Source organism: Lepidochelys kempii, chromosome 19 (assembly GCF_965140285.1).
Source record: "Lepidochelys kempii isolate rLepKem1 chromosome 19, rLepKem1.hap1, whole genome shotgun sequence".
In the NCBI taxonomy this organism is placed as follows: Eukaryota; Metazoa; Chordata; order Testudines; family Cheloniidae; genus Lepidochelys; species Lepidochelys kempii.
In genome coordinates, this window is record NC_136398.1 from 14,517,571 (window position 1) to 14,540,786 (window position 23,216).

Consider the following 23,216-nt stretch of genomic DNA (forward strand, 5'->3'; position numbering starts at 1 on the left):
TCACCCAGGTCTAGCTACTTTATTCCTTTATTGCTTGCTTGTGGTCCTACTTGCAAACATGATTAGCTATAAATGGAATCTTATTACTTGGGGAATCTTCTCTCTATATTTTGCTAACTTAAGGGGAAAAATAAAATTTTAACTGATTTTAACTCCCCTTAGCTCTGCAGAGCTAACACTGCTCTGGGAGTACGAGCAGGAGTCTATTTCCCTTTCATGCATTGTCAACAGCACTGGGTAATACATTCCGATCAGTTTCCCCTGTGCAACTTTAATTGATTGCTAAAGTGTATCGAAAGCACACTTTGGCTGGCCAGATCTTTATCCCTGGAAATGATGTGCAAGAAGGAAAAAATCTGTCTAGACTCTCAGATTGTTTAGGAGTTTGCAGGGCCAGCAGTTAGAATCTTTTTACTTGCAAATGATGCCCATCTGATCTGGAGTCAGTGAATTAAAATAAACCTAAAATCCCACAATGGCATTTTTAATAGAGTTGCTTTTAAGAGGAAAGCTGCTCATTTGCTATGTTCCTCCAATTGCAAGGATAGCACTCTACAGAAGCCAGACAGCCAGGGATTGAAGCCATTAGCTTTTTATTTAAACTCATTTTTCAAATCACACAAGAAAAGCAAAACCACAAAGACTTGGAAGTGTAAAATGGCAGAGCAATATTGTAACGATCCCAGCGCTTCCAACAGCCAGATCACACACTCTAACTCAGTAGCATAGGCTGGCAGGCTGAGCACTGCACTGCGGTTCACTCAGAATCACCTGCCTTTTGCTGATCCTTTTCCCATAGGACTTCATTAAAAGCTGCTAAATTTCAGAATTGGGCTCTCTCAGCAAAAAGCTTTTTTCGGTTCTATTTCCTACTCTGCAGGTCCAATTCTTTTCTCAGCTAGAGAGGTGTAAATCGGGAGTAACTCCTTGGAAGCAAACCGAGCTGTGCTGGGATGAAACCAGCATTAGAGGACAATCAGATCTGACACTTCTATTTTCACAGCAGAAACTGAGGTTCTTATGAGCTCCAAGTCCGTTGAACCAGAGTGAGTCTGGTGCAATATAAGCACGCTATCACAGTAACAGAGGCATTATTCAGTGAGGCTGAGTATCTGCCAGTTGAGGCACAAGAGCTAAGAGGCATTCATAGCAGCAGAGACGTCTTCCCATCTCAGTGGCTGGGGCTTAAACTCCTGAGTAGGGCGGTGGTGACTCCTTGGAGGACAGTTCTACGGCTTCCTCGTATGACGGCAGCATGACCTGGGAGGAAGAAATCATTAGAGTCCCAGACTTGCTCTGGAAACAGGAAAATGTTTCGATTGGATTTTACCTACTGTGTAAAAAGGAGGACTTGTGGCACCTTAGAGACTAACCAATTTATTTGAGCATAAGCTTTTGTGAGCTACAGCTCACTTCATCGGATGCATTCACCGAATGATGTAGCTCACAAAAGCTTATGCTCAAATAAATTGGTTAGTCTCTAAGGTGCCACAAGTACTCCTGTTCTTTTTGCAGATACAGACTAAAACAGCTGCTACTCTGAAACCTACCTAGTGTGTGTTTCTTTCCCCAGGGCAAAGGAGTGGGGCGGGAGTGACAAGGCTTATATGAAGGACAGAGGACTGGAAAATGAAGGCATGTGGTAAGGGCTGAATCCAGAACCTCTGAACCAAAAGACAGAAAGCGCTACAGCCTGAGCTAGATGACCCAGCTCTGTTAGTGCAACAACAGTAGCAAATTCATAAGCCTCTATGTAGTCCAGCCACAAGAGTCAGAGTCACGGTGTCTGGACTCCACACTCCCCTGGCTGGACAGTTATCAGAATTGGTTGAAATTTCCAATTTGAGACACAAAAACAACAAAAATGTTTCAACTCAATTTTTCACAATTTTTTTTGAGGGAGGGTTTTTTTTTGTGGGGGGTAGGGAGGTTACTGCTTTTCAACCATCTTGACTATCGACCTATTTTTATGGCGTGTCCTTATGTTTTTGGAGTGGCCTTTCAGCAGCTACACACAGAATCCCAGAGCAGCTTCTGCTAAAATGGTCAGCTGTGAAACACTTGAAAATATTCCAGTTAGACTTTGGCATTAACACCCTATTGAAATGAATGGGGAAGTATCACAGCTCGCTTAGATGCCTATCCAGCAAAGTACTTACCTTTGAGTTTAAGCATGTGCATAGTACTGAGTACAAGCAGGAGTCTATTTCCCTCTCGTGCATCATCAACAGCACTGGGTAACACATAGTCCTAACCGTAGCGAGACTGCTTATATTCTCCAAGTTCAGCACGTGCTTTGCTAGGGCAAGGCCTTAGAACAACTGATTCAGGCTGCCCGTAGATTCAGCAAGACAGCTCTGCATTGGTTCACATGCAGTATCTTCTATAATGGAGAAGCCTTGATTCAGCACTACAATATTCCAGTTTTTCATGCATCCCAGTGTAACTCCACTGACTTAAATCGTTTTACACCACATTAAAACTGGAGTAACGTGGGGGTGAATCAGAGCTCTAATGGTGGTTAATGGAAGCTTCAATTCTGCCTGCTGCTGTGCCCCATCTCCATCCAGACCCTGCCTTTTAGTGATGGACACCAGGAGCTGGCATTCGGAACTTCTCACCTTCTCAGAAAACTCTGGCATGACTTTCACCTCCTCCCTCTTGCTGCCTTTAATGTACTTGTAGCATCTCAAGACGCATTTGAACATGCAGGCCTGAAAATCAAAGGGGAAAAGAGGTCTGTCCTTGCGTTACTGCCTTTTCATTCCTGACAACAATCAGTCACTGCTGTACTGCCCTAGATCTGCCACTGAACTGCTGCTATTCCTTTGAATTGGAGGCCCTGAAGTACTGCCCACCACACTCTCTGGAACCCTGATGCAGCTGTCTCACCGTGGGTCCATTGCTCTGTTGAATGCCCACCTCTGAGTGGCCCAAGGAGTGCCAAAAGCTCCCTAAAAGTGTGTGTGTGGAGGCGCACCGATGCCTGAACCATGCCCCCATCTCCTGCACTGCCCCTTCCCCTGAGCCCCTGCATCATTCCTTCTCCCCAAGCCCCCACCCTCGCACCACGCATTCGCCCCAAGATCCCGCCCTTGCACTGCTCCTTGTGCTGGAGGCCCACCCTTGCACTGCTCCTTCCCTCAGGCCCTGCCCCCACCCCACCTCTTCCCCCCAAGACCCTGCCCCCCCCCCCTCCTGTTCCATCCCCCCTCCCCCATCGCTTGCCCTTACAGCCGGTGAAAAGTGATGGGACCATGGCCCTCTGGCACCCCCTATTCTGGTGCCCCTGCCACACCGGTCTTGATTCTGCAAGGTGACATGGTTAAAGTCAAGCAAGTGCTTTCAGGCTTTGATGGATCAGGGACAAGATTGGCCAACAGAACTGAACCCAAAATTGGGAGGCAGGTCAATGTATTTTTCTTTGATTTTTTTTCCTGAGTGGGGCAGTCGCCCAGAAAAAGCACTGTGGGCCATAACCTTTGCCTCTCAGCCCTCCAGGAGAAACACGAAGGACACTTTCCATCAGGAATGGACCTGAAGTTCTGCCCATTCCATTTATTATACTTTCATTAGTTCCACTTTTCTGGTAAAATAGCCTCTGGCCTTGGAGAGTTTTACAAGATGAAATAAATAGAGTTTTTCTAGGAAAATGAATCAATTGACAGACTGTGACACAAGACAACGTACCGTATTAAATAAACTTTTGCTTTACTATGTGCAGTGAGGCAAAGTCATGCATCTCTTATTTTTATTGGCGTGTTTTTTAAAATGCACTTTGGAATGTGCTTTGAAATAAACCCCAAACTGAGTGTCAGAAAAAGACTAAGGATGGGATTTTCAAAGGAGCCTGAGGGAGTTAGATGCCCAAATCATAAACCACTGAGATAAATGCACTTTTCTGGGACAACGCAGATCACAAAGCTGAGGCCACAGCATGTGGGAGCTGAGACCAAACATTCTCAGTCAAGGGGATCCAGCTGTGGTACAAACTTCCAAAGGAGATCAGGTGAATCCAGAGCCTGAGCATCTCTAGGAAATGCTGCAAAACCCTCTTCTTGGAAAGGCCTTTGTGCTGTAACAATGGCACTTCACAACCCTGGTGTTAGGATATAGATATTCAGGCCTGTCTGTAAAGGCCTATATTCTAAGAATTTAGGTGTATTCTTATCACTTAGCTACTTATAGAGGTATAAAAGAAAGAATCAAAATCACTGTCTGCCGGTGTAAGGGCCTTCTCTTACTGTGACAGTCTGAGGCCCTGTGCTTAGGCTAAGGCCTTTGGCTAAGCAGCAGAGGCAGCCATAAGCTGGGAAGCGAACGGTCACCTCCTCACATTCCAAACTAGTCACACTGAAATAAGGTGCTATTGGGCTGTTAGGAATACAATCCTCTCCTGATAGTGCCCATCACCTCCAGAGAAAGGGAAGTGCCTAGAAAATGTAAAAGGAAACTTAGTTTGATAGCATCCTGTCTGGCAAGAACTCACTTATCAATAGCTGGGATGTGAAATCCTCACTTCTGTATTGTTTTGTCATTATAGTTCCCACTTTGCTATTGTTTGTCTGTATAATCTCTGTCTGGTTCTGTGATTGTTCCTGTCTGCTGTATAATTAATTTTGCTGGGTGTAAACTAATTAAGGTAGTGGGATATAATTGGTTAAATAATCATGTTACAATATGTTAGGATTGGTTAGTTAAATTTCAGTACAATGATTGGTTAAGGTATAGCTAAGCAGAACTCAAGTTTTACTATATAGTCTGCAGTCAATCAGGAAGTAAGGGGGGGGTGGGGAATGGGAACAGGGAAGGGGGTTGGGGAAATTGGAATCATGTTTAGCTAAGGGGGGTGTTGGGGACACTGAGGCATGGCCACTAGGTAACTCGAGGGGATGGAAGACCACGAGTGTCGATGAAGCCCGCTCGCACTAGGCCCAGGTGTCCTTGGCCCCCCTTCCCGCCTGGAGGCACTCGTAGCAGCTCTGCGTACTATGCCCAAGTGTCCTTGGCCCCCCCGCCTGGAGGCACACACAGCAGTTATGCTGAGAATCTGCAACAATATGCTGCGGAGTCAGACTGCCTGAAACTAAGCAAGGCCACACAGGGGAGATATGGAAGAACAATGCTGAATAAAGCAGCTTTATGTATAGTTTAACAAATGATACAGAGAACCAGGGAACTAGCCGGGAACTGGATTGGCTGGCTATATGGATACTTAGGGCAGCTTGCTATTGGATAAGTATGCTGGGAAAAAGGATGTATAAAAGCCTGTGTAACTTCCTGCTCTGTGTACAGGATTTGACATTCAAATCTCCCTGTACCTTTTTGAAGCTTCAAATAAACTTTTCTGCTTCTCCACCCCGTTGTGATTATTGGGTGTAGCACACCGGGTACCGAACCAACTTAAGCTGTTGTTCAGCCTCTCAGCACTGGGTGCCCGCAACAGGGGGGGAATGGGAACAGGGACACAGGTAAGGCTCTGTGGTGTCAGAGCTGGGAAGGGGGACACTAAGGAAGGAAACTGGAATCATGCTTGCTGGAAGTTCACCCCAATAAACACGGAATTGTTTGCACCTTTGGACTTCAGGTATTGTTCCTCTCTGTTCATGTGAGAAGGACCAGGGAAGTAAGTGGGTGAAGGAATAAGCCCCCTAACATCTTGGTGCTGTGACTCGGATGCATTGCATTGGATAGGTGAGTGGCAGCCTGTAAGTCCTGCTCCCCAACAGTCCGTGCAGCTGCTTGGAGGGGGTATAGCGAACTCTCGTGATGGTAGTTGCGGGTTCTGGCAAGCCAGGGTAAAGGATTTTTTTGATAAATGGTTAAGGAAGAACCAGGGCCCATACCAGGTGCAGGGGTCAACCTGGGATGAGATTAAAAAGGAAATGGAGGCAGTGTTAGGGGACCCAGAGGGATGGGGGGTGGCTGAGGAGCCTACCCTCCTTTGGTATATGGGTAGTGGAAGAAGGTCCCTACCCATGGGGACTGAATGCCTTACAGGGAAAGGAGGCACTTCAGCGTGCTTGTGAGAGGTTTGAAGTAAGGGCAGCATTATGGGAAGCTGCCGGGAATCTTTCAAGTTAGGTGCTGCTTCAGCAAGGGCTGCCGAAGGGTTGTAAATTAGTTAGGGGTGGTTAAAGATGATTTGGCACAACAGGGTTTAAAGTCAAAAGCAGAGTTAACAGATGACCTTTAGAGACTGGAGCTGGGACTTGGTCCTGGGGGAGTGGACAGAAAGAAGTTTCAAAGTGCAAAATGGCAGGGTTTGCAGGAGCAGGTAGCAACCCCCACTCTTCTCCCAGAGCCAGAATGAGAACCTGGGGATGAGGGTTCCCAACTGTTTCAACCCGGGGAGCCTACTCTTGGCTCAGAGCTAACTATATCCTTTTCTTCTTTTCCTTCTTTTTCTCGGTTTACTTAATTTGCTGCTGGTAGCCTATACTTTAAACTGACCTGACAGGCTTAATTGGCTTCTTTCCACCTCTTTCCCCTCCTCTCCCCCCACCTTTCCACACTTTTGTTTTTCTGAAGTTTTAATGGAGGGTATTTTGGATACTTATGTGAAAAGGTTTTGTTTATTTTGGACAAAGTATGACGGAGGTCTGCTGTATTCCACTGGAATTTTTGGAGTAAAAGATCCATGGGCATACATGGAGACAAATGTTTTACTGCTTCTTTGAACAGTCTCAGGGTGAAGACAGCACAGGTTAAGGCATCTGTGTGGCAATAATTGTACTTGGTGGCTAAGTTACAGACAAATTGCACTACCTTAAAGAACTAACTGTAGGAGTAAGTGATTTAAAGAAGTGAGTGAAAAGTTACAAATACCTTTTGCAGGAATTGATAATACAGGGTTTGCAGGAAAGTAAACATTTGGGAGTTGTGGAAATGGTAAAAGGTAACTGTTGTGAAGATGTTAAAAGAGTAACAGTTGTGGTGTTACAAGAAGGAAGTTTTTGTTTAATGATAAAACCCAGTTATATAAATGTAACTGTATGTGCAACTCTGTGCAGTCACATTGGATGGAAGCTTGGTAATTAAATTATCCAAGGGGATCAGGTAGAGTGGCTACTACCACAACTATGCTTCTGTCCCCAGAAGACTTTACAGTTATTCTGAGGGAAAATGGGCCCTTTTCCCACAGAAATGGTCTATAAGGGATTGCTGCAGGCAGCAGGCGGAGAGATAATCTTATCAAAATTATTTGACTATTGGGTAATGTAATCAAAATCACTGAAGGAATGTAAGGGCTTTCTATTGGAACTTAACTTGGCTGCCCCTGGTTGTGCCCAGTTGTCCAAGATGGGAGTGTAATCGGGGTACAGTTGTGTAAAAAGGAGTAATCTGATTACCTGTAAGGTATTCACCATCTTGATTACAGAGGTGATTCTTTTACTTTTTCTTTAATTAAAATTCTTCTTTTAAGAACCTGATTGCTTTTTCATTGTTCTTAAGATCCAAGGGTTTGGGTCTGTGTTCACCTATGCAAATTGGTGAGGATTTTTATCAAGCCTTCCCCAGGAAAGCGGGTGTAGGGCTTGGGGGGATATTTTGGGGGGAAGACGTCTCTAAGTGGGCTCTTTCCCTGTTCTTTGTTTAACACGCTTGGTGGTGGCAGCATAAGGTCCAAGGACAAAAAGTAAGAGTTTGTACCTTGGGGAAGTTTTAACCTAAGCTGGTAAGAATAAGCTTAGGGGGTCTTTCATGCAGGTCCCCACATCTGTACCCTAGAGTTCAGAGTGGGGAAGTAACCTTGACACCCCCTAACACCTGTCCCTGCCTGCTGCTCATAAACCCCACCATTGACACCCCTTCAACGCAATACGCCCACCCAACGAACCAACCAAAACAATTACCCTGAAACAAATCAACCAATGCCACCCTCCGCCCCCACAGATCCCACCCTTAGCAGAGTCTTTACCCCAAAAAGGGAAAAGTGCCAGATGCTCCATGAATTCCACTAAGGACTTTGCTATTGATTTTACATGGAATGTGCTATGCTAGTGAGTGGCAGTATAATACCCTGAAATAGAGAGGGTGAGAGAGAGAGATACTCCATTGAAATTCGGAGGGACTTGAGCACCTAAATTTCTTAGATTCCGTTGCAAACCTCGCCTATTGGACAGAGCCTGCAATCCATGATATCAGCCCCACCTGGGATATCTGCACTAGAGGTGATGATGGAGTTTGCCTGAATTTCAGCCAGTTTCAGAGACAGCGGACTCTTCCCCTAAAAAATCTGACTGTGTCTGAAAATGTCAGGTATGCCCAGGTTAGGCTCTGAATTCTGGGTCATCCGTTCTTAAGATCACTCAGGGAAATATCAGTTTGCAAATAAAGAAGGAAGCAAAATTCGAGGCCTGCCGCTATGTCCTTAAAAATGGAGTTCGAAAGGGGGTTAAAGTAGGACGAACCAATATGGAGCCCAAATCATAGAATCATAGAATCATAGAATATCAGGGTTGGAAGGGACCCCAGAAGGTCATCTAGTCCAACCCCCTGCTAAAAGCAGGACCAATTCCCAGTTAAATCATCCCAGCCAGGGCTTTGTCAAGCCTGACCTTAAAAACCTCTAAGGAAGGAGATTCTACCACCTCCCTAGGTAACGCATTCCAGTGTTTCACCACCCTCTTAGTGAAAAAGTTTTTCCTAATATCCAATCTAAACCTCCCCCACTGCAACTTGAGACCATTACTCCTCGTTCTGTCATCTGCTACCATTGAGAACAGTCTAGAGCCATCCTCTTTGGAACCCCCTTTCAGGTAGTTGAAAGCAGCTATCAAATCCCCCCTCATTCTTCTCTTCTGCAGGCTAAACAATCCCAGCTCCCTCAACCTCTCCTCATAACTCATGTGTTCCAGTCCCCTAATCATTTTTGTTGCCCTTCGCTGGACTCTCTCCAATTTATCCACATCCTTCTTGAAGTGTGGGGCCCAAAACTGGACACAGTACTCCAGATGAGGCCTCACCAATGTCGAATAGAGGGGAACGATCACGTCCCTCGATCTGCTGGCTATGCCCCTACTTATACATCCCAAAATGCCATTGGCCTTCTTGGCAACAAGGGCACACTGCTGACTCATATTGAGCTTCTCGTCCACTGTCACCCCTAGGTCCTTTTCCGCAGAACTGCTGCCTAGCCATTCGGTCCCTAGTCTGTAGCTGTGCATTGGGTTCTTCTGTCCTAAGTGCAGGACCCTGCACTTACCCTTATTGAACCTCATCAGATTTCTTTTGGCCCAATCCTCCAATTTGTCTAGGTCCTTCTGTATCCTATCCCTCCCCTCCAGCGTATCTACCACTCCTCCCAGTTTAGTATCATCCGCAAATTTGCTGAGAGTGCAATCCACACCATCCTCCAGATCATTTATGAAGATATTGAACAAAACCGGTCCCAGGACCGACCCTTGGGGCACTCCACTTGATACCGGCTGCCAACTAGATATGGAGCCATTGATCACTACCCGTTGAGCCCGACAATCTAGCCAGCTTTCTACCCACCTTGTAGTGCATTCATCCAGCCCATACTTCCTTAACTTGCTGACAAGAATACTGTGGGAGACCGTGTCAAAAGCTTTGCTAAAGTCAAGAAATGCCAAGTGTGACGCTTTAAATTCAGGCCTGCAGCCAACTACCTCTTGTAATTGCAGGGTGGCAGAGGGCAGTTTTATTGGTGGTTAGAAACCCAGTTAAAACCATCTTTCAGCCTAACAGCAGGATGATGGAATGTAAGCCATTCCAGCCAGGCCAAAGGGAGTTAGGCACATATCTGCCATCCAAATTCAATGGCGTTTGGACACCTAACTCCCTTAGGTGCCTTATGAAATCCCAACCTAAAGCTCCTTTGCATTGTGGATGAGGGTCCAACTGGAGGGTGCTGTCAGCTGTCGGGCAGTTTGGTTAGGGGTCAGGGAGCTTGTCCTAGGAGTTGTGGGACTCAGGAGGTTGTGAGCGCTTGGTGGGAGGAGGATGAACTGGATGATGTGATGGGGTATCCCATCTGTATCCCACCCCCAGCCCTGACAGGGTTAACGAGAGGCCAGTTAGGTTACCTGGCATCACCTGTGAGAGTGAAGGCCAGCAGGGGAAGGGTTGGGATACAGATAAAGCCAGGACACTGAAAGCAGAAAGAGGACTGCAAAGACAGGAGCCTACAGCTACTCCTCGGGAGGAGGGTGGTCACTCAGAGAAAGCCAAGTGGGAGGGGAAGCACTGGGATCCTGCCCTGGAGTAAAGGGTCTGACACAAGGCTAGGAGGGAGTGACGGCACCATGGGAGTAGGGTAGGCTCCCATGGTAAACCCAGAAGCTGGAAAGAAAATGTAGAGAAGGCTAAAGTGTAGGAAGGAGCTCAGGGAAAGATGAGGACTGAGGACCTGGATTGCTGGTTATAGGGTCCCTGGGCTGGAACTCGGTATGGGGCAGGCTCGGGTTATTCTGCCAGTCCCTGGCTTAGTGGCATAAAGGCCTGAGCTGGGGCTGAACACCAGCTGGAGACGACATTCAGACAATTGGACTCCATAACCCTGGAAAGGGTGACCTGGCCGGAGGGCCAAGTTACCAGCAAGGGACCACTTGACACAGCGAGAGCGGGATTCCCTGACCTGGGTGCCAGGAGGCATGCTAGGCAGGAGTGGGGCCTTGTGCAAGTCACAGGAGGCAAGGAAAGGGCTGAGCACTTATCACTAGTTGATGGACTGGTGGAGGGAGATGGGAGCTATGGGAGAGTGTAGGGAGCTGTGAGTGAGGAGATGGGGCTGGCCAGGTCTATGACATTTGGATCAAACCCCTCACTGCCCAGCCATGAGAACAGGACTGACCCAGCAAACTGGAACAATCCCAGCAGATTCAGGATCTGGTCACTCTAGCCATTGAGGAAGAGAGAAGCATGAGCACATGTATCTGCACACACTTATTTGCAAGGAAAAGGCTTGCAGGGCATAGACCTGTGGGGGTTGCTCAGAGACAGGTCTGGCCCTCAGTGTCACTCAGAGCCTCCACACTAGGGTCTCATTCTATATGTCTACACAGCCGACGGAATCGAGCCTCCCAGCCTGGGTCGACAGACTTGAGCTCATGTTACTGTGCTGAAAATATCTATGTAGACAGCGTTTTAAGCTCCAGCTCAGGCTGAAGTCCATCCCTCTCCCCAGGCTTCAGAACCCAAGCCGCATCATCTACACGGCTACATTTAGTGCCATGGTGTGAGCTCAAGTCTGTTGGACCAGATGATTGCATGGTCTGTGTAGATGTACCAACTGAGTGAAACTGTGGAGATGAACCTGGGCAGGAAAGGTAAAATATTGGCTGCCTTCTTCTTTCAGTGCCACAGGCAGCTGGTGCATAGAACATTTCTGGCATGCTCCATCTATCCTGGAAATATGGAGCTATAATGCTCACAACCCAGAAGCAAGGAGTCTCATCTGGTTAGGGGACAGATGGTGCTTGGCCATGGGGTAGGTGGACAATAGGGAGAAAGTAGGGGGAGCTTCCCCCTCCTTACATCCCCCCACAAAGGGACCAGCAACAATTGCAGTCCCTTCTAGCACCACCAGGTGTGCTGACCACCCCAAAGAAGCGGGAAGGAGCCTACCAGACAGGTCAGAATAGCTTGAACATCCTTCCAGGAGTGCTCTTGGAGAGTGCGGATCCCACTGATTTCAGCAGGAGCGGTGTGCGTGTATCTCAGGGCAAGATTTCACTCTAGCTGTATGTACAGCCCAATATTATAGGCCTTACTCTTCCTTCAGGCAACTGACTTAATCTGCAGTAGGACAAACTGTAGCCCTTTAAGGTCTGCGCCTTGCTGGGGTGCTGACGGTGCCTAGCAACTGACAAGAGCAGGCCCTGAACCTGTGAAATCTCTACAGTCTAGGCCCCTAGAGCAACAGAATCAAAGCAAATGTGCTCTCTCACCCAGACACACCAGAGGTTTTTCAGGTGGATTCCACAGGAGATCTGACACAAGCTCTTTGGTTTCTCTCCCCCGGCTATATCAAATATTGCTCATGACCTTACCGGAATGTTTAGAAGGCCCAAACATGGTCACTTCAGCACTTCATTCAGCTCCGACTCTTGCTAAAGTTGCAGGGAGTTAGCTGCATTTAATCCTAAAACCCAGGCAGCATTCTAAGTGTAGTTGTCTGCATCGTGTTTATAGGCCCCTGCTCTGATTTGCAGACCCCCGGGTGCTCAGAGCATGGATGCCAAAGAGCAATAGCTGTGCGGCTCAGTTCCTTGTCAGACTTACATTGCCACTTGTAGCTCCACTAGGCAGTGAAACGAGCACCAGGCTCACAGTCCCGGTTGGTTACCCAGTCTCTTCAACCCATCCAGCAGCACAGCACCAGCCGCAGGGAGAAATAATACAGAGCAAGCCCCAGGAGCCATTTGGGGAAGCCAAGGTGCTGTCAGCCATAATGGGACATGGCTCTACACCACCATGCCCAGATAGCATTGGACTGAATTGAGGGGAAGGCGTGCCAGGAGCACGGCAATTGCGGTGAATGCATGTCATGTAATTCTCATTGTTGGCAATCTGGCAATGGGCTGAATCATAGAATATCAGGGTTGGAAGGGACCTCAGGAGGTCATCTAGTCCAACCCCCTGCTCAAAGCAGGACCAATCCTCAACTAAATCATCCCACCCAGGGCTTTGTCAAGCCTGATCTTAAAAACCTCAAAGGAAGGAGATTCCACCACCTCCCTAGGTAACCCATTCTAGTGCTTCACCACCCTCCTAGTGAAAAAGTTTTTCCTAATATCCAACCTAAACCTCTGCTACTGCAACTTGAGACCATTACTCCTCGTTCTGTTATCTGCTACCACTGAGAAAAGTCTAGATCCATCCTCTTCGGAACCCCCTTTCAGGTAGTTGAAAGCAGCTATCAAATCCTCCCTCATTCTTCTCTTCCGCAGACTAAACAATCCCAGTTCCCTCAGCCTCTCCTCATAAGTCATGTGTTCCAGTTCCCTAATCATTTTTGTTGCCCTCCGCTGGACTCTTTCCAATTTTTCCACATCCTTCTTGTAATGTGGGGCCCAAAACTGGACACAGTACTCCAGATGAGGCCTCACCAACGTCGAATAGAGGGGAATGATCACGTCCCTTGATCTGCTGGCAGTGGCCCTACATTTACATCCCAAAATGCCATTGGCCTTCTTGGCAACTGTTGACTCATATCCAGCTTCTCGTACACTGTAACCCCTAGGTCCTTTTCTGCAGAACTGCTGCCAAGCCATTCGGTCCCTAGTCTGTAGCAGTGCATGGGATTCTTCTGTCCTAAGTGCAGGACTCTGCACTTGTCCTTGTTGAACCTCATCAGATTTCTTTTGGCCCAATCCTCTAATTTGTCTAGGTTCCTCTGTATCCTATCCCTGACCTCCAGCGTATCTACCTCTCCTCCCAGTTTAGTATCATCTGCAAACTTGCTGAGGGTGCAATCCATGCGATCCTTCAGATCATTAATGAAGATATTGAACAAAACCGGCCCGAGGACCAACCCTTGGGGCGCTCCGCTAGATACTGGCTCCCAGCTAGACATGGAGCCATTGATCACTACCCGTTGAGCCCAACAATCTAGCCAGCTTTCTATCCACCTTATAGTCCATTCATCCAGCCCATGCTTCTTTAACTTGCTGGCAAGAATACTGTGGGAGACCATGTCAAAAGCTTTGCTAAAGTCAAGGAATAACACATCCACTGCTTTCCCCTCATCCACAGAGCCAGTTATCTCATCATAGAAGGCAATTAGATTAGTCAGGCATGACTTGCCCTTGGTGAACCCAGGCTGATGGTTCCTGATCACTTTCCTCTCCTCTAAGTGCTTCAGAATTGATTCCTTGAAGACCTGCTCCATGATTTTTCCAGGGACTGAGGTGAGGCTGACTCGCCTGTAGTTCCCCAGATCCTCCTCCTTCCCTTTTTTAAAGATTGGCACTACATTAGCCTTTTTCCAGTTGTCCGGGACTTCCCCTGATCACCATGAGTTTTCAAAGATAATGGCCAATGGCTCTGCAATCACATCCGCCAACTCCTTTAGCACCCTCGGATGCAGCGCATCCGGCCCCATGGACTTGTGCTCGTCCAGCTTTTCTAAATAGTCCCAAACCACTTCTTTCTCCACAGAGGGCTGGTCACCTCCTCCCCATGCTGTGCTACCCAGTGCAGCCGTCTGGGAGCTGACCTTGTTCATGAAGATGGAGGCAAAAAAAGCATTGAGTACATTAGCTTTTTCCACATCCTCTGTCACTAGGTTGCCTCCCTCATTCAGTAAGGGGCCCACACTTCCCTTGACTTTCTTCTTGTTGCTAACATACCTGAAGAAACCCTTCTTGTTACTCTTAACATCTCCTGCTAGCTGCAACTCCAAGTGTGATTTGGCCTTCCTGATTTCACTCCTGCATGCCCGAGCAATATTTTTATACTCTTCCCTGGTAATTTGTCCAATCTTCCACTTCTTGTAAGCTTCTTTTTTGTGTTTAAGATCAGCAGGGATTTCACTGTTAAGCCAAGCTGGTCGCCTGCCATATTTACTATTCTTTCCACACATTGGGATGGTTTGTCCCTGTAACCTCAATAAGGATTCTTTACAATACAGCCAGCTCTCCTGAACTCCTTTCCCCCTCACGTTATTCTTCCAGGGGATCTTGCTCATCAGTTCCCTGAGGTTTTCAAAATCTGCTTTTCTGAAGTCCAGGGTCCGTATTCTGCTGCTCTCCTTTCTTCTCTGTGTCAGGATCCTGAACTCGACCATCTCATGGTCACTGCCTCCCAGGGTCCCATCCGCTTTTGCTTCCCCTACTAATTCTTCCCGGGTGTTGAGGGGGTGTTGAACTGCCCATGCCTGATCTCATGCTAATAAAGAACTAATAGTCATAAGAAATGACACCGACAATTGATTTTTAAAGTACGTTAAAAATCCCCACCTGCCTCCCATCCCACACCATCCCTGCAGATTTGTTTCTGATAGCTCCTCTGTGCTTTTCCCTGTGGGTGGTGGAGGGGAAGCTAGTTAGCTTTATGATACAACATATTTAAGTCTTCATCAGACCCAGGTATCTATTAGTGTACATGGCTGGGGAGGAAATATACGGCTCTGGAAGGGGATGCTCTGCAATTCTGGCCCTCTGTTTTCCTCCTCTCCTGTACACCCGTCATCTCCAGAAAAGCCTGTATAGCATTGCTTGAACAATAGGCAATAATTTTAATAATACCAACAACACTTTGCATCTCTAAAGCTTTCTTCATCTGAGGATCTCAAAGCACTGGATAATGATCGCCTCTCCCTGCCCCAGGGATAGATAAGTATAACATCTAGCACTTTTCATCTGTAGATCGCAAAGCACTGCCCATCTTTAATATATTTAGCCTCCTGTGCTCCATTTCACAGATGGGTAACTGAGGCTCAGAGAGGCTAAGTGACTGGCTCAATGTCACACAGGAAATCTATGACAAAGCAGGGAACTGCACCCACGTCTTCTACATTGTAAGCTAGTGCCCTCACCACCGGGCCATCTGGCTCACTTTGCACATGGGAAACCCAAGTCACAGAGTGGTTAAGTAACTTGCTACAGGTCACCCAGGAAGTTAGTGGCATACAGTGGAATAGAACCCATGACTATGGCCCTACCAATTTCATGGCTGTGAAAAACATGTCATAGACCATGAAATAAGCCCTTCCCCATGAAATCTGATCTCCCTGTTGCTTCTGGGAGTGCCCCAGCCAGGGGGCTCCTAGCTGCAAGTCCCTGCTGGGTTGGGGAGAGACAGGACTTGTCCTTCCCTTGCATGGCAGCTCTGGGGGCAGGGGGGAGAAGAGGGGAGATAGGTCCACTTCCAGGTACCTTTTGGGTTGAGACCCCCAGGGTTACAACACTGTGAAATTTTAGATGTAAACAGCTGAAAATGTGAAATTGACCAATTTTAAAACCCTCTGGCCATGAAATTGATCAAAATGGACTGTGAATTTGGTAGGGCCCTAGTCATGACCCTCTCTTCTCTCGCCAATGACCCCTTCTTCTCTTCGCTTTCCTGCACGGTATGTTCTGTTTTGGAAGAGAGCGTAGAGGACAGAGCTATTGGGCATTAATGTCAAGTTAGAAGGCGAACAGATGGCACCAGATATACAGGAACCACGATGTTTGAATGGAAGGACAATAAATGCTTGCAATGGGCCAATAGGCAAGGCAATTGAGGCAAAAAGATACTGGGTTGGCCCAGGGGGCCTTGAGATGCTTTCCTGGAGGGGAACAGTGAATTGAAACTGATGAGCTTAAATGGACCAAATGGCCTTTTTAGATCTACAATATTTCCATTTGTAACCATGATCCCCATCAATACTCTCTCCCTTGGAACTTGTCCCTTATTTGAATAGCCACGGCTGCTTCTGCATCCAGCCCTCAGTGTCAATATGCACCAGAGGAAAGTGAAGGGAATATCACAGCACCCGGATTGTGAAGCTCTAGGTGACATGTCTTTGTCAATTTCAGGGAGCAGAGTGGCATTATGCTGTCAGTCAGGAGTAGCAGAGATTCACCTGTCATTGCCATGGCGAGTGAGAGCCCCCTCAAAGGTAAATTTAATCTGAGAAGCAAATGTAACTTCCTAACAGTGAGATCAGTCAAGCTGTGAGATGCCTCACAGGGATGTGATAAAATATATTTATATCTTAGGTCCTTGTAGTCCCCTCTCTGTACCCATCTGTTGTCTCTTGTCTACGATTGTAAACTCTTTGGGCCAGGAACCATCTTTTGGTTCTTTGTTTGTACGGCACCTAGCATAATGGGCCCCTACATGCCACATGGTGATGATGATGCCAGCCATTCTCAACCTCTTACATGCAGTGACCCCCTATTACAACAGGCAAAAGTTTCAGGATTCCCCTTCGTATGGCACACATCGCGGAAATCTATTTGTGACACTACCCACCTCGTAGGGCCCACGTCTCCTCTCACTAGCACCAGAGTACCTCTATTGACTCCATTGAAGTTAATCTTGATTTGTACCAGCTGAAGTTCAACCCCAGGGTGTTTCGACTCCTCTCAAGCACAATGACTTGTTGAGCAAGTGGCCATGTTGAATTCAGTTGCTACTATCACATCCCCCAGCAAAGAAATCAGATACTCACTGGGCACCAGCCCTAGCCATGCACAACTTAAGAGTTATTCATGCCACTATGGGCCAGATCTTCACCTGGTGCAGACTGGCATAGCTCCATTGAAGTCTGGATTTTACTGGTGTAACACACACACACACTGGCATTATACTGCCCCATCTCAGAGGAGTTGAGTCACATTCACATACCCTTCTGTCTATTGTCTCCAGCACACGAGGAGGAAAGCTTTGTGGTGAAAATCCATGATATGTTGCATACCCATCTAGCTAAACATGTAGTAAATTCAAGCCGAGTTCTATTTGCCAGGGGCACTAAGCCTTCTGCTGGAATGCCCCTAGTGCTATGCCAGTCCTGCTAGTCAGACTTCTACACAGCCCTTAGGCCCCACTCCCTGCTCTGCTAATATTAAAAGATATGATGAAGTCATGTCAGAAGTGCAATCAGATAAGACATTGTGCTTCATATTGGCTAGTCTGGCTGCCTGGGAAGAATCTTAATAAAAAAAAATCTCCACTTGAAAATAGCATTTTCATTCAGGTAGCATCTGCTGGAATAGCTGGAGATGTCTGTGGTTTTCTGAAATGGTCTGAAACTAGTCAATTAAAAACCTGTTCGCTGAGCCATCAACAGATGACTAGAAAACTCCACTGCGAAAGGATTTTCTAAAAGGCCGGGGGGGTTAGGAGTGGGTGGGCTTTTAATTACATGTTAGGGCAGCCCCAGACCCCCAGCTCGGCTGGTGTGAACTGGAGTAAGCTCCACTGATGTCAGCGCAGCTACACCGATTTTAACCAGCCAAGAATCTGACCCACTGTGTACTGATGTGATTTGTTTTGGCACACAACAGCCGAACTGCCCCTCATCTTTTGTTCCCAACTCATGAATCTCCTGGAGGTTGATGTGCTGGTGTCATCTATAAAGAGTGGGGAGAGATTGAGCTTTGGAGAGGTTTTGTTTCATGTTTGCAGTCTGCAGAGGTAGGGAACAGAATCATTTGAATCTCAGACCTCTCTCCTACACTTGTCTCCAGTATCTAGGCTCTGCTTTACGTGCACAGCTCCTGTTGAGCTCAGTAAGTGCCTCTAATGGCAGGACTGGAGAGGAGGAGCAGATTCCTCATGTCTCATGAGGCAGCAAACATTTGCTTGACCTTCCTGAGAAAACCAGGCAATATAAAATCATAGAATATCAGGGTTGGAAGGGACCTCAGGAGGTCATCTAGTCCCACCCCCTGCTCAAAGCAGGACCAACACCAACTAAATCTCCCAGCCAGGGCTTTGTCAAGCCTGACCTTAAAAACCTCAAAGGAAGGAGATTCCACCACCTCCCTAGGTAACCCGTTCCAGTGCTTCACCACCCTCCGAGTGAAAAAGTTTTTCCTAATATCCAACCTAAACCTCCCCCTCTGCAACTTGAGACCATTACTCCTTGTTCTGTCATCTGATACCACTGAGAACAGCCCAGATCCCTCCTCTTTGGAACCCCCTTTCAGGTAGTTAAAAGCAGCTATCAAATCCCCCTCATTCTTCTCTTCTGCAGACTAAATAATGCCAGTTCCCTCAGCCTCTCCTCATAAGTCATGTGCTCTAGCCCCCTAATAATTTTTGTTGCCCTCCGCTGGACACTTTCCAATTTTTTCACATCCTTCTTGTAGTGTGGGGCCCAAAACTGGACACAGTACTCCAGATGAGGCCTCACCAATGTCGAATAGAGGGGAACGATCACGTCCCTCGATCTGCTGGCAATGATCCAACTTATACAGCCCAAAATGCCATGAACCTTCTTGGCAACAAGGGCACACTGTTGACTGACATCCAGCTTCTCATCCACTGTAACCACTAGGTCCTTTTCTACAGAACTGCTGCCTAGCCACTTGGTCCCTAGTCTGTAGCGGTGAATGGGATTCTTCCGTCCTAAGTGCAGGACTCTGCACTTGTCCTTGTTGAACCTCATCAGATTTCTTTTGGCCCAATCCTTTAATTTGTCTAGGTCCCTCTGTATCCTATCCCTATCCTGCAGCATATGGTGGGTTACCTTTAGGAGGAGGACAGCGATGAATGTGATGGTGAAGGTGATCATCACTTTGGCATACTCCTCGGAAGACAACGTCTCCTGGCTTGGCAGGAAGCTCTGAAAGGAAAGGGAAGTGCCCATGATAGTCATATGTCTTTATTCCAACATCAAGGGCCAGATGAAATCAGTTGACAGTTTTGGTCTGATTCCTTGGAGACACATTCCTTGTTTTCCCTGTTATCAGGGAAAACTTTCATGACTTAAAGGACCAAACATTCTGGTTCTGCTGAAGTGGGAAAGTAGTAATCCATAAGGGACAGTTTTTCATTTCCTGTTGATAACCAGGTGTCTGCCAGTGCTTCCTGGCCTGAATCGGGGCTTTGATTAACCCTGGGTGGATCCAGCCCCCACCTTTAATTGCACCCACTCTGACAGGGAAATGTGTAATGGCATCTCCATGGGCAAAATGCCTTGCTCTGATCAGCAAAGGCAGATCTCGAGCTGGTCAGAATGCCCCTCCCGCCCCAAACAGAAAATATCAACAAAAATGAAACAAAACAAAAAAATTATCTACATTTTCCATGGAAAATTTCAAGTTTTTTGGGGGTGGGGGCAGGGAGGAATCAATCCCCAACATATTTTAATCAAAAAATAAAATATTTTGGCCAAAACCAAATATTTTGATTCTGAAATGCTGCTGCAGTGCCTCCTGGGAGCTATAGTTCATGTGCCCCATGCTCCCAGTCTCTGCAATAGGCCAGGCTCCATGATCAGACTCCATCTCCCATCATGCACCTCGCTGTCCCCTCTGTGCATCAGACATAGTTCCGGTTTTGGCTGAAGTATTTCTTTTTTTGCCAAAATATTTCAGTTTTCAGATGCTCTATTTTTCAACAAAAAATTTTCTGCAGAAAGCAGACACTTTTCATGAAAAATCTAGTTTCATGAAAACCTCAATTTTCCACAGGAAAACAGTTTTGATGGAAAATTTTCAACTGGCCCGAATATTTTCACTTAATTTTAATGCATTGATTTGTTATCTAAAAGCTGATCCCAATCCATTGAAGTTAATGGCACTTAAGCTTGTGGCTAAAGTTAATCATGTTTAATTGGTTTGCTGAATAGGCTTCGACTTGGTATGTGCTTAGGTTAGAGTTGTCAGGTGTCTGGTTTTTTACTGGAATGCCTGGTTGAAAAGGGACCCTGGTGGCTCTGGTCAGTACTGCTGACCAGACCATTAAAAGTTTGGTCAGCGGCGCAGCAAGGCTAAGGCAGGCTCCCTGCCTGCCGTGGCTCCCTGCAGCTCCCAGAAGCAGCGGCCTGTCCCCGCTCTGGCTCCTATATGTAGGGGTAGCCAGGGGACTCTGCATGCTGTCCCCACCTCAAGCACCGGCTCCGCAGCTCCCATTGGCTGGGAACCACGGCCAATGGGAGCTGCGGGTGCGGCACCTGCGGACAGGGAAGTGCACAGAGCCACCTAGCCGCACTTCCATATAGGAGCCAGAAGGGGAACATGCAGCTGCTTCTGGGAGCTGCTTGAGGTAAGTGCCATCCGGAGCCTGCACCCCGACCCCGTCTTGTGCCCCAACCTGCTGCCCCAGCCCCAATCCCCCTCCCGCCCTCCGAACCCCTTGATCCCAGCCTGGATCACCCTCCTGCACCCCAAACCCCTCATCCCCAGCCCCACCCCAGAGCCTGCACCCCTAGCTGGAGCCCTCCCCACCTCCGCACCCCTCTCCCCTTCCCCATCCCGGGGCCCCCTCCTGCACCCTGAACCCTTTGGTCCCAGCCTGGAGCAGACCTCCTACACCCCAAACCCCTCATCTCCAGCCCCACACCAGAGTCTGCACTCCCAGCTGAAGCCCTCACACACTCCCACACACCGACCTCCTGCCCCAGCCTGTTGCCCCCTCCTGCATCCCAAATCCCTCATCCCTGGTCCCACACCAGAGCCCGCACCCTCAGGCAGAGACCAAACCCCCAACCCTGCACCTGAATCCCCTGCCGCAGCCTGGAGCCCCCTCAAGCACCCTGAACCCCTAATTTCTGGCCCCACCCTGGAACTCACACCTCCAGCCCTCAGCCCCCTCCTGCACCCCAAACCCCTCATCTCCAGCCCCACACCAGAGTCTGCACCCCCAGCTGGAGCCCTCACACACCCCCACACACCAACCCCCTGCCCCATCCTGGAGCCCCCTCCTGCATCCCAAATCCATCATCCCTGGTCCCACCCTGGATCCCGCACCTCCAGCCAGAGCCCTCACCGCCTCCCACATACCAACCCCTGAGCCAGCCCGGTGAAAATGAGTGAGTGAGTCAGGGTGGGGAAAGGGAGAGACAGAGGGAGGGGGGAGTGGAGTGAGCAGGGGGCATGGCCTCAGAGAAGGGGCGAGGCAGGGGTGGGGCATCAGAATAGGGGCGGGGCAAGGGTGTTCAGTTGTGTGCAAGTAGAAAGTTGGTAACCCTAGCTTAGGTGCTTTGCTGAATCAGAGCCTTAGTGAAGGTATGTCCTCAGGGAGGCCAATTCCCAGCCTCCCAGTTTTGCCGATTTAATTTGCACCCACAAAATTTGCCGCAGCAAAACGAGTTGTGCTTTTAAGAAATGATGAATGCACAAGCAAACTGTCAGGGAAGGGCACAGTGATGTTGATTAGAAAGTCCTACAGACAGAGATGAAAGTAAGCCGGTACGGTCCAAGCTGGTATAAAGCCGACCGTACTGGCAGGGGGCAGCTTCCCCGGGGCCCGGCAATTTAAATCGCTGCCAGAGCCCCGGGACTCCCCACTGCTGCTACCACTACCATGGGGCTCTGGCGGTGATTTAAAGGGCCCAGGGCTCCCGGCTGTTGCTACCCCGGACACTTTAAATTGCTGCTGGAGCCCGGGGGAAGCGATGGTGGCAGTGGCCGGGAGCCCTTTAAATTGCCTCCAGGCCACACTGAAGGGCTGGCTGGGTGAGTCTGTCCCAAGCCCCGCCCCTTCCGCCCGAGGCTCCATCTAGGGTGACCAGACAGAAAGTGTGAAAAATCGGGACGGGGGTGTGGGGTTATAGGAGCCTATATAAGAAAAAGACCCAAAAATCGGGACATCTGGTCATCCTAGCCCCACCCCTTCCGGTTGAGCCACCCCCTGACCTTGCTCAGGACCCCGGCCCCCCTGCATACCGGTAAGTCCCTTAGGTTACTTTCATCCCTCCCTACAGATGACCTTTGGCACTGAGCAGAGCAGAGCTGGGGGTGCTGCTCTAACAGCAAGTATTAAAGAAACATTTTTCAGAACAGAAAAAAACTGGATGAACATTTTGCTGATTTCCCTGATAGGCTAAAGCACAACATGGCACTTGTTGTCCGGGCTCATGCTTGTCGTTCATTTATTACCTACCTCTTGGTTCGCTGAGTGGAAGCTGAGATAGCCTGGGACCTCCATGTAGGAACTACAAAGTGTTAAGACATTCAGACAGAAATCCAGTAATTGCACGGCCAGGAAGGGAAACTTCGTGTGTGCTTTCTACAGAGACAAAAATGCCAGAGTGATCAAGGCTTTATTTTTGGTTAAACGAAAGAGCCATATTTGTGGGTGTTTCCTTAGCTATAAAGGGCCTGATTCTCCTTTATCCTGCACTTGGGCCTTACTCTCTTTTATGCCACAACCCCTTTATGCCACTCTGACAGTGTAAATAGACCTTCAAGTGGACTAAAGTTTAAGTGGCACTTGAAGGTGCCTTTATGCTGCTGAGGTGCTCCAGATTAAGTTATGTCTACACTGCTATCAGTATGTCAGACCTTAAGGTCTGTCTACACTGCAATCAGAGGTGTGACTGCAGCATGTGTAGACATACCCATGCTAGCTTTCATCTAGATAGCTTGGGTAACAGAGCAGGGAAGTCATGGCAGCATGCGTGTCAGCATGGGCTGTACAACACCCCCTATGCCTGGTGCCCTGGATACATACTTGATCAGTGAGCCCACGCTGCCGCAGCTTCAGTGATATTCTTATTGGAGCTAGCTAGATCAAAGCTAGCTTGGGTATGTGTTAGTCATACCTCTGACTGCCATAGAGACATACCCTGACTGCCAATGGGGAGCTGG

The 23,216-nt window shown here is 48.1% G+C and overlaps 1 protein-coding gene across 1 annotated transcript in view; it reads right to left on the bottom strand.

Annotated features, from left to right (window-relative positions):
• Positions 1-576: 576 nt before the first annotated feature.
• LAPTM5 (lysosomal protein transmembrane 5) overlaps positions 577-23,216 on the bottom strand; it is a 42,180-nt gene continuing 19,540 nt past the window's right edge. The window contains exons 5-8 of the mRNA XM_073317709.2: positions 22,510-22,635; positions 19,151-19,246; positions 2,622-2,714; positions 577-1,260 (exon numbers count right to left, since the gene is read on the bottom strand). Of these exons, the coding sequence (XP_073173810.1) occupies positions 1,186-1,260; positions 2,622-2,714; positions 19,151-19,246; positions 22,510-22,635 (390 nt within the window). The 3' untranslated portion in view covers positions 577-1,185. The remainder of the gene's footprint in view (positions 1,261-2,621; positions 2,715-19,150; positions 19,247-22,509; positions 22,636-23,216) is intronic.